Source organism: Lepisosteus oculatus, chromosome 15 (genome assembly GCF_040954835.1).
Source record: "Lepisosteus oculatus isolate fLepOcu1 chromosome 15, fLepOcu1.hap2, whole genome shotgun sequence".
NCBI classification, from domain to species: Eukaryota; Metazoa; Chordata; class Actinopteri; order Semionotiformes; family Lepisosteidae; genus Lepisosteus; species Lepisosteus oculatus.
In genome coordinates this window covers 5,493,773-5,506,288 of record NC_090710.1, presented here as the reverse complement: position 1 = coordinate 5,506,288, position 12,516 = coordinate 5,493,773, and the positions used below count along the sequence as shown (strand labels likewise).

Sequence of the window (12,516 nt, the reverse complement as noted above, 5' to 3'; positions counted from 1 at the left end):
CTAATAACAATCTTGAACTTTATTACAATCCAAGGGTCCTACCTCTAGAACAAAAATGAAGGTGAACACCACCGACATTGTTGCCAGGGGAACAGTCACTGGGTCGTCCACGTCCCACTGAAATACAGTATAAACATACCCTCATGAAATTGACATGAAATTCATGAAAGCACAGCACCATGCTGTAGTGTACTGTTTGTAAAGGTCTGATGTGCTGGTGGAACAACAGACAGTATGTATTGTATATCAACTGCGAGCTGAATCAGACAGCACTGAACCTTTTTCCATTGACACTACTAGACTGTTGCTGCCATAAGTTGAACACATGGTATTTAGAATTTCATAAAGGTCATTTACCATCATCGAAGTTTTCCATGTATCACTTTTCAGCACATGTAAATGAAGGAAGAAGTATCCTTCTGTATACAGTACGTAATGCACCTTCTCTATTTATGAATTGGCAAAAAAGCACAATTAAGCAGTAACAGCCTTTACTGCGTAGTATAACAGATGTTGGGCAGGTTTAATACGTAAACCCTAGTCTCTGGAAAGGCAGAGAGGACAATGATGAATGATAGTCTGTTTTGCATTAAAAACCTTACTTTTAACAGATTTCTATTCACAATGATTTTTAGATTGAAGTAGCTCCTGTTTACAGTATTCCACTACACCATACCTTCACAGAGAGGAGAACAGATTGGGCAAGGACCAGGACTGCAATTGTCCTTTTAAAGAAGGGGTGCTGAGTGATGTCGTACATCTTAGCCCGGAATCCATCATTATCTGTAAACAAAAACAGCGAAAAGCCTTAGGGCAGTGAGTGATCAGGGTAAATATGAGGCAGTGCTTTGTTTGACTTAAAATACTGATGTTGATCGGATTGAATTTTCAAAATGTACTGTGCAGAAGCAAAGCTGATGACATTTCTGGAAACACCGCCTGGAAACAAATTCCAAACGAATCTGTTCACTAAATAATTAAATGATCTTTTCTCAGGAAGAAATCCCTTTTTTGTGTATACACTACACGTGGGGCATTCAAGATGCCATTATCCACATGTCTTTGGGAGTACCCTGATGTGGTTAAACTTTGGAAACTGGCTTTTTTTGTCTTTGTCCATTGCTCCAACCAAGGATATTCCTTGCTCTCATCTAATACTCTTACTAGATAGGCACTCTATAATTGGGATCTCACTGTAGCAGAAATGGATCTGGTTGGCTGGACAGAAAATATGTTGGCACCCACTTTATGTTGATTCTCTTCTCCAGCACCACTAGATCCTGGGCTGTCTTGAAATTGTTAATACAGACTTCTTTACTGCTCAGATCCCTGGTGAAAATACCTGGGAGGGGATACCACGAATGGCGGGGGTTGAAAAGGCATAATATTTTGTTCTTATTTGTTCTGGTTTTGGAAAATAAAAATGCTTAAACATTGGTTCACCAACAAATGTGGCAAAACAGGATTGGACAATGCAATCTGGGAGAAAAAATATTAGCATCTTCATTAAACGTTAATGTACCAAAGACTGTGGAAAATGTACTGTACTGTATATGAAAAAAAATCTAACTGTAAAAACGTCCTCCTCTTATTCAAGTAATTTCATGAAACAAATGTAGATTAAATGCTTTGATTTTGGCTGCTAGCAGTGAATTTAATTTTTTCATACCTCATTACTTTTTAATTAGAACAAAAGTATGAGTATTACCTGGGGCATTTGTGCACTTTTTCTATACTTTTCTCACTTTTCATTTTTCTTTTTGCCCCTTGTGCTGGCATTTTTAATGTGTTTTCATACAGTCGGGAACTAGCCAGACAGCTGCACTGAGGGGGAATGAACTGCCAGAGACAGGGAATTCATTGTAAAAATCATGCACAGTACTAGTTCCTCTGCCTCGATGCCTGCTTCATGGTATTTCAGCACAACAGGGATCTTCTGTGTTGAGCTTTGGGATTTACACCTCCCTCTATGCCTTGCTCGGTTTTTCTCATGTGCACAGACAGCCATGTTGCAGAAAGCACCAGCAGCACTAAAGAAAAAATCAATTTTAATGCTTTACGCTATTGAGACCATTGGAAATGCAAGTGTTGCTTTAGAAATAAGTAAATAATGAAAAAGTAAACATTCTTTTCTTTTAAAAAAGAAAGTCAAATTGTAGGCAAAGATTGTGTGAGGTTTATCAACTTTTGAGATAGCTTTCTAGCCTTTTAAAGTGGCTCATTAAAGAAATGCTACCTTATGCATAATTCCAAAATTATGTTCAATTCTTGTTGTGTTTATATGCAAGATATTTCATATTTTAAATACGTAAATTGTTATTTTTTATGGCTTTAAATCCATATCTGTAATCCCTTATCTACGGGTGGGGTCTGTCCCACTATATTTTAATTGTTAGTACCAGCAAGAAAAAAAGCAAGAACAAATTTCTAGTGTGGTCTGACAAATTTCTAAATGGTCTAATGTGGTCAATGGAGTACAGGTGAAAAAGGATACATTAACAATACTTTGATGTGAAAAAGTAGGCTATAGTTATTAGTAAAATAAGACATCAGCATTAAGCAGCAGTTAGGACTCTAAACTAGACAGTTTTGGGTTCAAATCCCAGATGGGATACCGCTGTTGTACACTTGAACAAAGCACTTCTTTCAAATTACTCCAGTAAGGAGTATAAATACATGGTATTATATTTCATGAACTAAGTGTAAATAAGAACGTTCTCACTTGACTTAAATTATCAAATAAAGCATTGAATACATTAAAAGCATGTGGATAGCATCAGAGACAAAGCACATGTGCAGCTATAACCTTCTGGATTAACATGCAAAAAAATGAACACAATGATTTAAGATAATGAAATGTCTCACTTGTGTCTCACTAAATAAACCCTGTAGTCTAACTTGCAGAAATTCTCAATAGTCTAAAAACTAATTTAAAGTTCCAGCGGCCCCTCTAAATTACTACTGCGTATGTGTGCAGACTAAAGGGAGAGAGACGACACTTACAGTATATTGTATATGTCAATAAAGTGTGTGTCAATAATGCTTTGACAGGAGAGTGAGCCATGGCCATCCAATCATGCAGAAGTGAATTATGGGACCCCAGCCTGTCCCGTCTTGACCAGACAATGACCTCTGCTACCCAGGAGGTTAGAGGAAGAATGTAAAAAAATCTGACGTGTGCTGGCGAGGAGTCCTCAGAACTGCTCCTGAATGACCCTGAAATTGACGGGCAGAAGCTTGGGGCTTGTCTTTAGCTGTCATAGAATATCTGACTGCATTTAATGGCTGAATGACTGTTAAAGCTAACATCCCCAGAAACCCTTCAAACAATACCTGGTATTTCTGCATTACCCCTGCATTACCCAAAAGAGGTGTGACTATACTCTTACTCAAGGTAATGTTAAATGATCTGTTTTCCTCACTTTCTTTTGTTTTTATTGTTTATATTTCTTTCATTTTGAATTACAGATCCTTACAAAAGTTTCAGGAGAGCCAAAATGTGGAAGGCGTTCCTAAGGAGGAAATTGTTGTAGATATTAAGGATTCAAGATATATTATAGCACTTCAAACTTTCATTGAAAATCTTTCATGTGAAAAGACAAATTCCTAATTCAATAAATTGTATATGGCTAATACACTGATCTTATCTTATCTTATCATACCCTAAGCTGGTAGCTTAGACATTACACATACAGTAGATAGAAGCTGTTCGTCTAAATTCCAACTGTGATACTGTGCTGTATGTTGTCTGTAGGGCATTTCATTTTTGGAAAATTAATCTTTAAAAGAATTTACTTATCAATTCTGGTTTGAATAAATCTGTAAGCATCTTTTAAAAAAGAGCTCTTTAAACCTTTATGATAACCCTATAGTGCTCTGTAAAGAAAATAAAAGTACATAAATCTATGTTTATAACTACGAGATTTCACCTTCACTGTATCCCTCGGGGCTGGGTCTGCTTTATGACACCAAATTCTGAGCCATATCTCAGTCTGCTTTCAGCCTTGGGAACTAAATTTATATTCAACACTTTAACAAGGCCAGCTTACAGTACGTTTATATAGAGTGTTTCATTTCATTTGAATGAAAACATGCAGTTATTCATCCATCCATTAACAGAAAGAGGTTAAGCACAAGGTGAGACTGGTTGCGAGCTCATTGCAGGAAGCCACACCAACACATAGGCCTGTGCAGAACAAAAAAGCCTAAACAAGCAAGCAGATCAATTACTGACACCAATAAGCACTGGTAATTAAGGGCCTTGCTAGAACAACAACTATCAGACACAGGGGCACTCAGGATCAGGAGAGAGAACTACCGATTTAAGGCTCTTACACTGCAAGTAATAAATAATGTAACATAAGAACCCAAAGGAAATTTATCTTCTCTTTACTTGTGTATGAGGTCAGTCGTGAAAATCTAAGAGATGTATTGCATTGAGTACAAGATTTGAAAGATAAAATATGCACAGTGTAGAACATTCTAACCAAACCTGGAGCACATTATTGAAAAAAATATCTTTGTGATAAGTAAAAACAACATGAAACATACAAACTGCCTACAGGGAATCTTAAATTGGCATCCACATACAGTACATGAGTTGGAGCTTAATTGGGTTGTTTTTCCATTAGGAGGGAAACTTGGTCTCAACACTGGAAACCTCCTAACACCGCACAGCAAAGAACACAAGTGTATAAAGTCAAAGTAATTCATGGCACACACACTGCACCCAGAAAAGCTTCGGTCAAGCAGAATTAGCCTGGCAAACTCACCTGGGCGGGGAGGAAGATGGAGAGGCTGAGCGATCTTCAACCTGCTCTTCAGATCCTCCCATCTTCTCTGATCCACAGTCAGCAAAGCCGTACCCTAGAGATAGTGAGGAAATTGAGGAACTCGGGTAACAACATCACTGCACTCCTACATAAAGATCCAAAAAAGGTCTCACGATAGGACTCAATATCTAAGATTGTTCACTTAGTTTAAAGCTTAAGTCTTTATATTTGTGCAATAGAGCAGTTTTTTTTTGGGGGGGGGGGTGGGGTGGTGGGTGACATTCTTAAAAAGGGACATTTAGCCAAGAAAGTAACAGAGTTCTTTACTTTACAAAAAGTAATGAGAGGAGGCATTAACCTCATCAAGCCCATTTTGTAGTTAGTAGTTAGTTGATCCAAGAATCTCCTCCTTCTTTCTTGAAAGAAGCCAGAGTTATCAACTTCAACAAAATTACTGGGTAGCTTGTCCCATACTCCCACACACATTTTGGGGGAGTTAAAAAGGATGAATTTTAAATGCACTCTACTCTAGGTTCCACTTGTGCCCTAATTCCTTATTCGGGTCTTTCCTTCAATAGACAGCAAAATGCATACATATATACTGTAAACCTTATTCCTAGCTCTTTTCTACTAACAGTGCAATATAATGCCTACAGTACCATCCAGCCTTCCATGAAACCCAGTTGTATATGGAGAGATGAGTACACCGGGTTTAGCACTTGCCTTGTTTTCATTAAAATTAGCAATCACCACACCAACGAAGAGCGTCAGTCCAATCATGCAGCCGAGAAACACAAATACATGGATATAAATACCATGGATCTGTGTAGGAAACAAACAAATGTTACTTTCTGTGGTATACAGGTTGTAAGATACAACATCCGATGGTTTAGAGGTAGGAAGTTTCTTTTTTACCGGGCCCACACGGTGGATGATTACATCCCTGACCTCCACCCAGCCTTTTAGGGACAGCACTTCGAAGAGTGCCAGCATGGCATTGCCCACATTGTCAAAGTTGAAATTACGTGGATTTGCCCTGAGGAGAAAAGGATAATTTTTTGGTCATGCTTTTATTCAAGAAGCACCCCAAATCAAATTAAGTAGCTTTGAAAATGTTGGATCGGATAAAATCCCCCAAAATGTAACCTTACCTATATAGAATGGATGGAAATTTAATTTTTGAGTAAGGTAATATAGTAATAATGTTTTCTACCAAACCTCTCTGAAATGTAGAGTTTATTAATGTATGCACTGCAATTTCACTGCTATCTCCCTATTGTATATTCTCTGCTGTATTCTCACCTATAATGCCGAGCTTTAAAAAAGAGGAAGATTTTACTTGTCGGACAAGAACTGATCAAACACTACAGTATTCTTTTATGAGGACTTTAGGAGTTGTCAGAATATAATGTGGTTATAGATGAAGGATTGATAAATACACAAGGAAAAAAAAAGTTGTGATGTGAAATTACTGAATTGGGGCAGCTGCATTCCTTTTGTGTTTATAAGAACAAAACCATTGCTTGAGGCTATCAAAAACAATTTGTTAGGGAATGCATTCACAGTCTTTAAATAGCAACAAAACAACAAGTACTTAGCACAGATTTATTTTCCAATGTCAATATTTCTGTGTCACTGTAATACAATAGGAAAACAGAAAATTGCCCATTGTATTACATTCATTGCCAAAAGTCTTCTTTTTTCTTCTTTTCATAAGAAATTTATAAGTATGAGAAAATGTCTCATTTTGCTATTCTGACATATTTTGATGTTTTTATTATTCTCCCCAGGAATCCTTCAGTGCATAGGGACATATTCATTAGATTATGAACAAATTAACAGCTAAGCTTTTCTAAAGATTAAAAAAAGACATTAAACAGCCTTTTAGTTGAACAACATATCCATCAGACTGTCACAAGCTGTCATAAATGAGATGTAATTTATGGGATTTGCAGAAAAGGGTTTTACTGTCTGCATAAAATCTGTGAAGAATCCCATGGCTCAGTTAGTGAAGTGTCATTCTTCGTTGATACTGTATAAAAGCATTTTTTTGCCAGCAGCCATATCACCCTGCAACTGGCAACTCACTGAAGCTAAGTAGGTATGAGCCTGGTCAGTACCAGTACCTGGGAAAATCTAAGGTTGCTGCTGGAAGAGGTATTATTGGGGCCAGCAGGGGGCGCTCACCCTGTTGTCTGTGTGGGTCCTAATGCCCCAGGGACACTATACTGTAAAAAGGCGCCATCCTTCGGATAGATGTAAAACCAAGGTCCTGACTCTCTGTGGTCTTTAAAAAATCCCAGGGAGTTTCTCGAAATGAGTAGGGGTGTTAACCCAGTGTCCTGGCCAAATTTCCCATTGGCCCTTACAAATCATGGCCTCCTTATAATTCCCATCTATGAATTGGCTTCATCACTCTGTTTTCCTCCCCACTGATAGCTGATGTGTGGTGAGCGTTCTGGCGCACTATGGCTGCTGTTGCATCATCCAGGTGGGGCTGCACATTGGTGGTGGTGGAGGGGAGTCCCCATTACCTGTAAAGTGCTTTGAGTGGAGTGTCCAGAAAAGCGCTTTATAAGTGTAAGCAATTATTACTATTATTATTATTTCTCTCTAGAGGAACTTCCATTAGCAACCACATGCAGTGGTTTATACCAGTTTCGCAATCTCCCCACATCACCCAAATAATGTATTGGTTACACACCAATTCAAATAAGGTTAAAAATTCAAATTACAGTAAGACAGAGAGAAAGTTTTAACACCACAAGGTCCAAGAAAGGGCAGTGACTTACCAGACACGTGGAACCCAAAATCCAGGTTTCCTTTCTCCAGGTCGCAATTTTAAATTTAAGTTTTTTGAGACGCTTACATTTATTCTGAATATACCATAGCAGTCCACCTGCAGTAAGTTTATAAAGAAGAACATGTTATCACCACCTGACCGCCAAAAACACAACTCATTATTGTCTAACTACACAATGTGTTAGGTGCAAGGGTACTGTATATGTATTCAGAACAGACATGAAAAAGGACTTGCACTTACCCGTCTTGTGATACGTGGATCATTGCACTTGGCAAGTTTTCCTGCAAAAAGCTGAACACCGAAGCTTGCAAAGACGAGCATTAATGTCAGGAGCAGGATGGAGACCTAAAGAAGGTACAAAGGTATGTGAAAGCTTTCATTTCACAGGAATGAACAGGAATGCAAATGTTCAATTTTTTTTTCCAACCAGTAGGAACCCCAAGTGGTTCCATCACAGCGAGAAGCACTGTAGGAAGCAAAAGCTAATGGGAGAATTGGATTTCAAAAACTCTTTTGAAAACATTCCAGTGCATTTGACTTCATGCTAATTGTTAACACAAGACAAAGAAAAACAACGAGAAAGCCAACTGAGAATGTAGTAAAGTTTTTTTTTATTTTTCGAATTTCCAATCATCTTTCTTTTGAGTCTGAACTTGCCAATTGCTACACCACTAGAATGCTAGCATCGGCCCAAGAGAGATGAAGTCAACAAGCCATTTTTAGCAGCACAGCGACGTGTCAGACGGGGGATGGAAACAGCTCTCACTGCTAACACCACAGCCATGCAGACTCCGGAATAGTGACAGGAGCGGCTTGTTTGCAGCTAACCCAGGATTCCCCAAGCAACATCATTCTGCTCAACTCTGATGGTGTGCGGCAAAGCATGTGCATAGTCTCCTGAGGCTCTAGAACCCTGGTGATCAGTGGCTCAGCCAGCAACCTTCAAGCTTTAGGGTGCATCCTGAACTTTAACAGTTTAACAGGATAAGCCTCATGCGAGCTCCAAAGTTAGTAAAAAAAAACGATTTCCACTAGCATGAATCAAATCCCTATATCTGACAGAGTTTATGGAATAAAAGTGCGTGTAAAAGATGCCCATGAGTAAAACATCAGTATGACAGATCACTGCATGTATTCTTGATCATCTATTTGTACGCACCAGGAATATTTCCTTAAATCCACTGAAGAGCTCCCTCACCACCTTCCTCATCTGGGGGACGAGTTTGAAGATGCGCAGCGGTCTCAGACACCTCAGCATCATTAGCAGCTGGGCACCAGACTCAGGAGGCACATTGGCAGGCATCCAGCATAGGAAGATCAGACTGACCTGGAGGAAAGGCACCGCAGAAAACAACTGAAAATCAAGGCACGGTCCTTCATTTTGCTCTACCCAGATACATGCCGGTCTTTCACAAACATCCTCATTGTTGTAATACAGCACTAGCTTTATATGAAAAGGTGTCATTAAACTGTATTATACTAAAGGTCACATTAAATTGTGAAGCTTGGTTAATGATCGCTTCATAAGAAGAAAGTAATTCTTACCAAATAAATGAATATATCCATAACTCCACCAAAGTCTCTAATGACAGCTGTAGGTGTAAAGAATAGCCCATCTGCCATGATCTTCAAATTGAGCTCAATACTCATAAAAATGACAAACACATATTCCGCAATCTGCAGAGAAGACAATAGTTATACAGAGACATAAATCTACATATTAACTACTTTATAATAGCAGTGAAGAACTGTTCCCTTTTAATTGCAGCTTTATTGTATAATACTGTGCATGTCAATATGAATATGCAGAGGTATTGAGTAATCTGTCATTCCACCCTCTAAAACACAACTGTTGCAATTAATTTTAATGGAGTTTCAAATTTACATCTGGTAACAAGAACAGTATTTTTGTTCAATTGCCCATATGTTAAAAAGTCAAGTAGAGGTTAAGAGAGTATGGAGAAAAGCAGGACAGTAGTGTCCATCACAAAAAGCTATTTTTGCCATTACTCTAACACGCCCCAAACAAGGTAATGGTTTATCTATGCCAGTTGCAGGAAGGCCTGTACTGCTTTTGGCAAAACTATTCACATACAGTAATATAATCAAAAACAAAATTCAGGTTTTTAGTAATCAGTGTTAATGCTGTATTAATCTTATTGTCAGGAATATTTGTCCTATAGTGTTTGAAATATATTTCCTTTTACATATGTACAGTCAGATACAGCTTACATACTCTGTGCCTCATCTACTGACTCTAGTTGTTCTATGCCTGGAGAGGCGAGGATCGTTTTTATTGTTTTGGGCAAAATTATTCATATATCATCGAAAAACATGCTATTGTATATTAACAACATACTGTAAAAATAAGAATACTAGTAATATTTGTATGGCAGTGTTTGACACTTATTTGTTTTGACGTGTACTGCCAGATATAGTTTATGCTATCTGCCTTCCCTACAGACACTCTGATCACCCTCTAGGGTTGTAAACTACTGTTTCTTGGGGATTAAACATAGTGTACAAAATCCACTAACTTCCCATTAAATGTATTATTCAAAAATGCATTCAAAGAAAAAAGTAAAGATGTCTGCTGCAGATTGAATGCGCCTTGACTCAAAAAAATCAAAACATTGTTTACAGAACTCAAAATATGGTGAGTCGTCATAGACTAGAAGCAGGCGGAATAGTTTGAAAGAGAAAGAATCATGAGACAGTGCATGTTGGGGCTTTATGCTCAATCTATATCTGAAGAGGATTGTTTCCTCTGATAAACCTAGTAGTTTCATTTGTCCCTAAAATGTCTGGATAATGTTGCCTTTCAGGCTCAGGATCTTTCTGGGTCCTCTTTTCTTTGATAATGGTCTCTTTCGCACTTGACAGGGCATGTCTTCTTAATGAGACAAAATACTCATGCTGAATGACAGCTTTCATGAGCTCAACTTGTAACAGCTGCTAAACTGATTAGTACAGTAGCTAGTAGAACTGATGGAGTGTTACTAGCTACAATCTTAGATCAGTGCTACTAGCTACTAATCAGTTTGGGCATGCTTTAGGGTTAAGAAGTTTCAGTGAATAGCTTATGCATATCATTCCTCTCATTAGTGTTCCATTGCCATCGCATTTCCATACCCATCCATTCTCTAACCACTTTATGCAGCTCATGGTCACGAGGAGCTGAAGTCTATTCCAGTAAGCAGATGGTGCAAGGCAGGATACACCCTGGATGGGATGCCAGTCCATCACAGGGCGCACAAACACACACATGCACACACTCACACCAGCGCCAGTGTTTTCCAGAAGCCAATTAAACTACCAGTATATCTCAGGAGTGCGGGAGGAAACTGGAGAACCTGAAGCAACGCATGCAAACACAGGGAGAACATACAAACTCCACACAGGCACAGTAGCACCAAAGGAATTGAACCTGGAGCCTCAGCACTGGCAGGCAACAGCTGACCAATGTACGACCATGCAGCCCCTATTTGCATATCCATTACATGCTAAAGAACCCATCATCTGAGCTTTAAGAAGTTTTTGCCGCCATGTATCCTTTGCTGCTAGATGTGGTTTGTTAATACAGTGTTGTTAGGCGGCAGGCAGTTACATTTTGGCTCAGCTGATTTTATAGCATAATAACTGTTTGTGAATTTGACTGACTGTGTCTTAAAAGTGTTTTAAAAAATCTGTAAGACATGACCTCCGTAAACACACAATTAAAACTATTGTATTTTGAAGGTAAGTGGGTCCCTTTTCAGGCCATAAAGGCCCATGGCAAAGGGAAGGCAAGGGCCACCATTTTACTCTGAGCATCCGACACTGGAGGTGGAGGTGACGTGGTCAGCATCACGCTCCGTATATTTTGAAGAACACATGCAAATAAGCCAACTGGCATTATACATTTCCATGACATGTTCATCACATATGAGGTAGTGAACAAAGAGCACTCACTTACCTGTAAAGTGGGGACATGCATTACTCTTGTGAAGGGAGACTCAAACATCATGGAAATGCAGGAGCAGATTGTTACAACTATCATCACCCAGTCTAGGTAAGTGACCAAGCCAAAGAGATCACTACAACAAATCATACATGGTCAGTGACCAGAAAAAACCCCAACAGAATTAATAAAATAATATTTGTTTCACTATTGTACAGACATGTATTAACTGATATTGACTTAATTAGCTTTTTATACACTTTATAACGACCTCATGTGAAACAAAGCTTTGTAGGATTCTGCTACAGCCCACAACTCTCTTCTAAGTCACCCTCCGTTGCTGTTCTTTTCCAAACACTTTACTCCAGAGGTGAGTCACCTCCTAAGAAACCTTGTTCCTCCTAAAAAACCTTTCAGATATTAGTATCTTTTTTAGTTTAGTCTCAAGTACTAGTAATAGTTCTTTCAAAGGAACACCCAAGCCATTTCTAACTGTGGCTGCAGAAATGTCCCCCCTCACTTTTGAATAAAAACATATACTTTATTTTCTGTAATTTAGAGCATGTTTTGCACTTTGGTTCTCAAAGCTGAAAACGTTTTCTCAGCAGTTCATTAAACAATTTCAGCTTGTATCAGTAAGTAACGAACAGGAAGAGGAAGATGTGACTCAAAGGACGTATACCTGAGGTACAAAGTCCATAAGTTACATCAAACAAGAGACTACAGTATGTGTCCATGTAATAATAGTGGATGCAAGTTCTGCTTCTACTGCTCTATTGAAGTATAAAATGTAAGTGTCAAAAATAATATAAGAAAACAACACACTTCAGAAATAATACATTGGAAATGACTTGTAGAACTTACTAGAGCTGGTGGTACTTGGTGTTTTTCACTGCCCCTGTAATGGGATCTGTTTTTGAGCTGCACACAAAACCATAGTAAAAAAACGTAGTAAGAAACTCATATAGTTGACAGAAAGTCATACAGGGGTGACAATATAA

The 12,516-nt window shown here is 38.5% G+C and overlaps 1 protein-coding gene across 6 annotated transcripts in view; it reads right to left on the bottom strand.

Moving 5' to 3' along the window:
* nalcn (sodium leak channel, non-selective) overlaps positions 1–12,516 on the bottom strand; it is a 158,016-nt gene that overhangs the window by 12,941 nt on the left and 132,559 nt on the right. For all 6 annotated transcript variants that reach the window (XM_015363454.2, XM_006638901.3, XM_015363458.2 and 3 more), the window contains 11 exons: positions 12,380–12,436; positions 11,531–11,651; positions 9,121–9,252; positions 8,735–8,902; positions 7,816–7,920; positions 7,565–7,671; positions 5,688–5,808; positions 5,496–5,594; positions 4,773–4,866; positions 677–783; positions 43–117 (listed from right to left, as the gene is read on the bottom strand). In XM_015363454.2, coding sequence (XP_015218940.2) covers positions 43–117; positions 677–783; positions 4,773–4,866; positions 5,496–5,594; positions 5,688–5,808; positions 7,565–7,671; positions 7,816–7,920; positions 8,735–8,902; positions 9,121–9,252; positions 11,531–11,651; positions 12,380–12,436 — 1,186 coding nt within the window. The remainder of the gene's footprint in view (positions 1–42; positions 118–676; positions 784–4,772; positions 4,867–5,495; positions 5,595–5,687; positions 5,809–7,564; positions 7,672–7,815; positions 7,921–8,734; positions 8,903–9,120; positions 9,253–11,530; positions 11,652–12,379; positions 12,437–12,516) is intronic.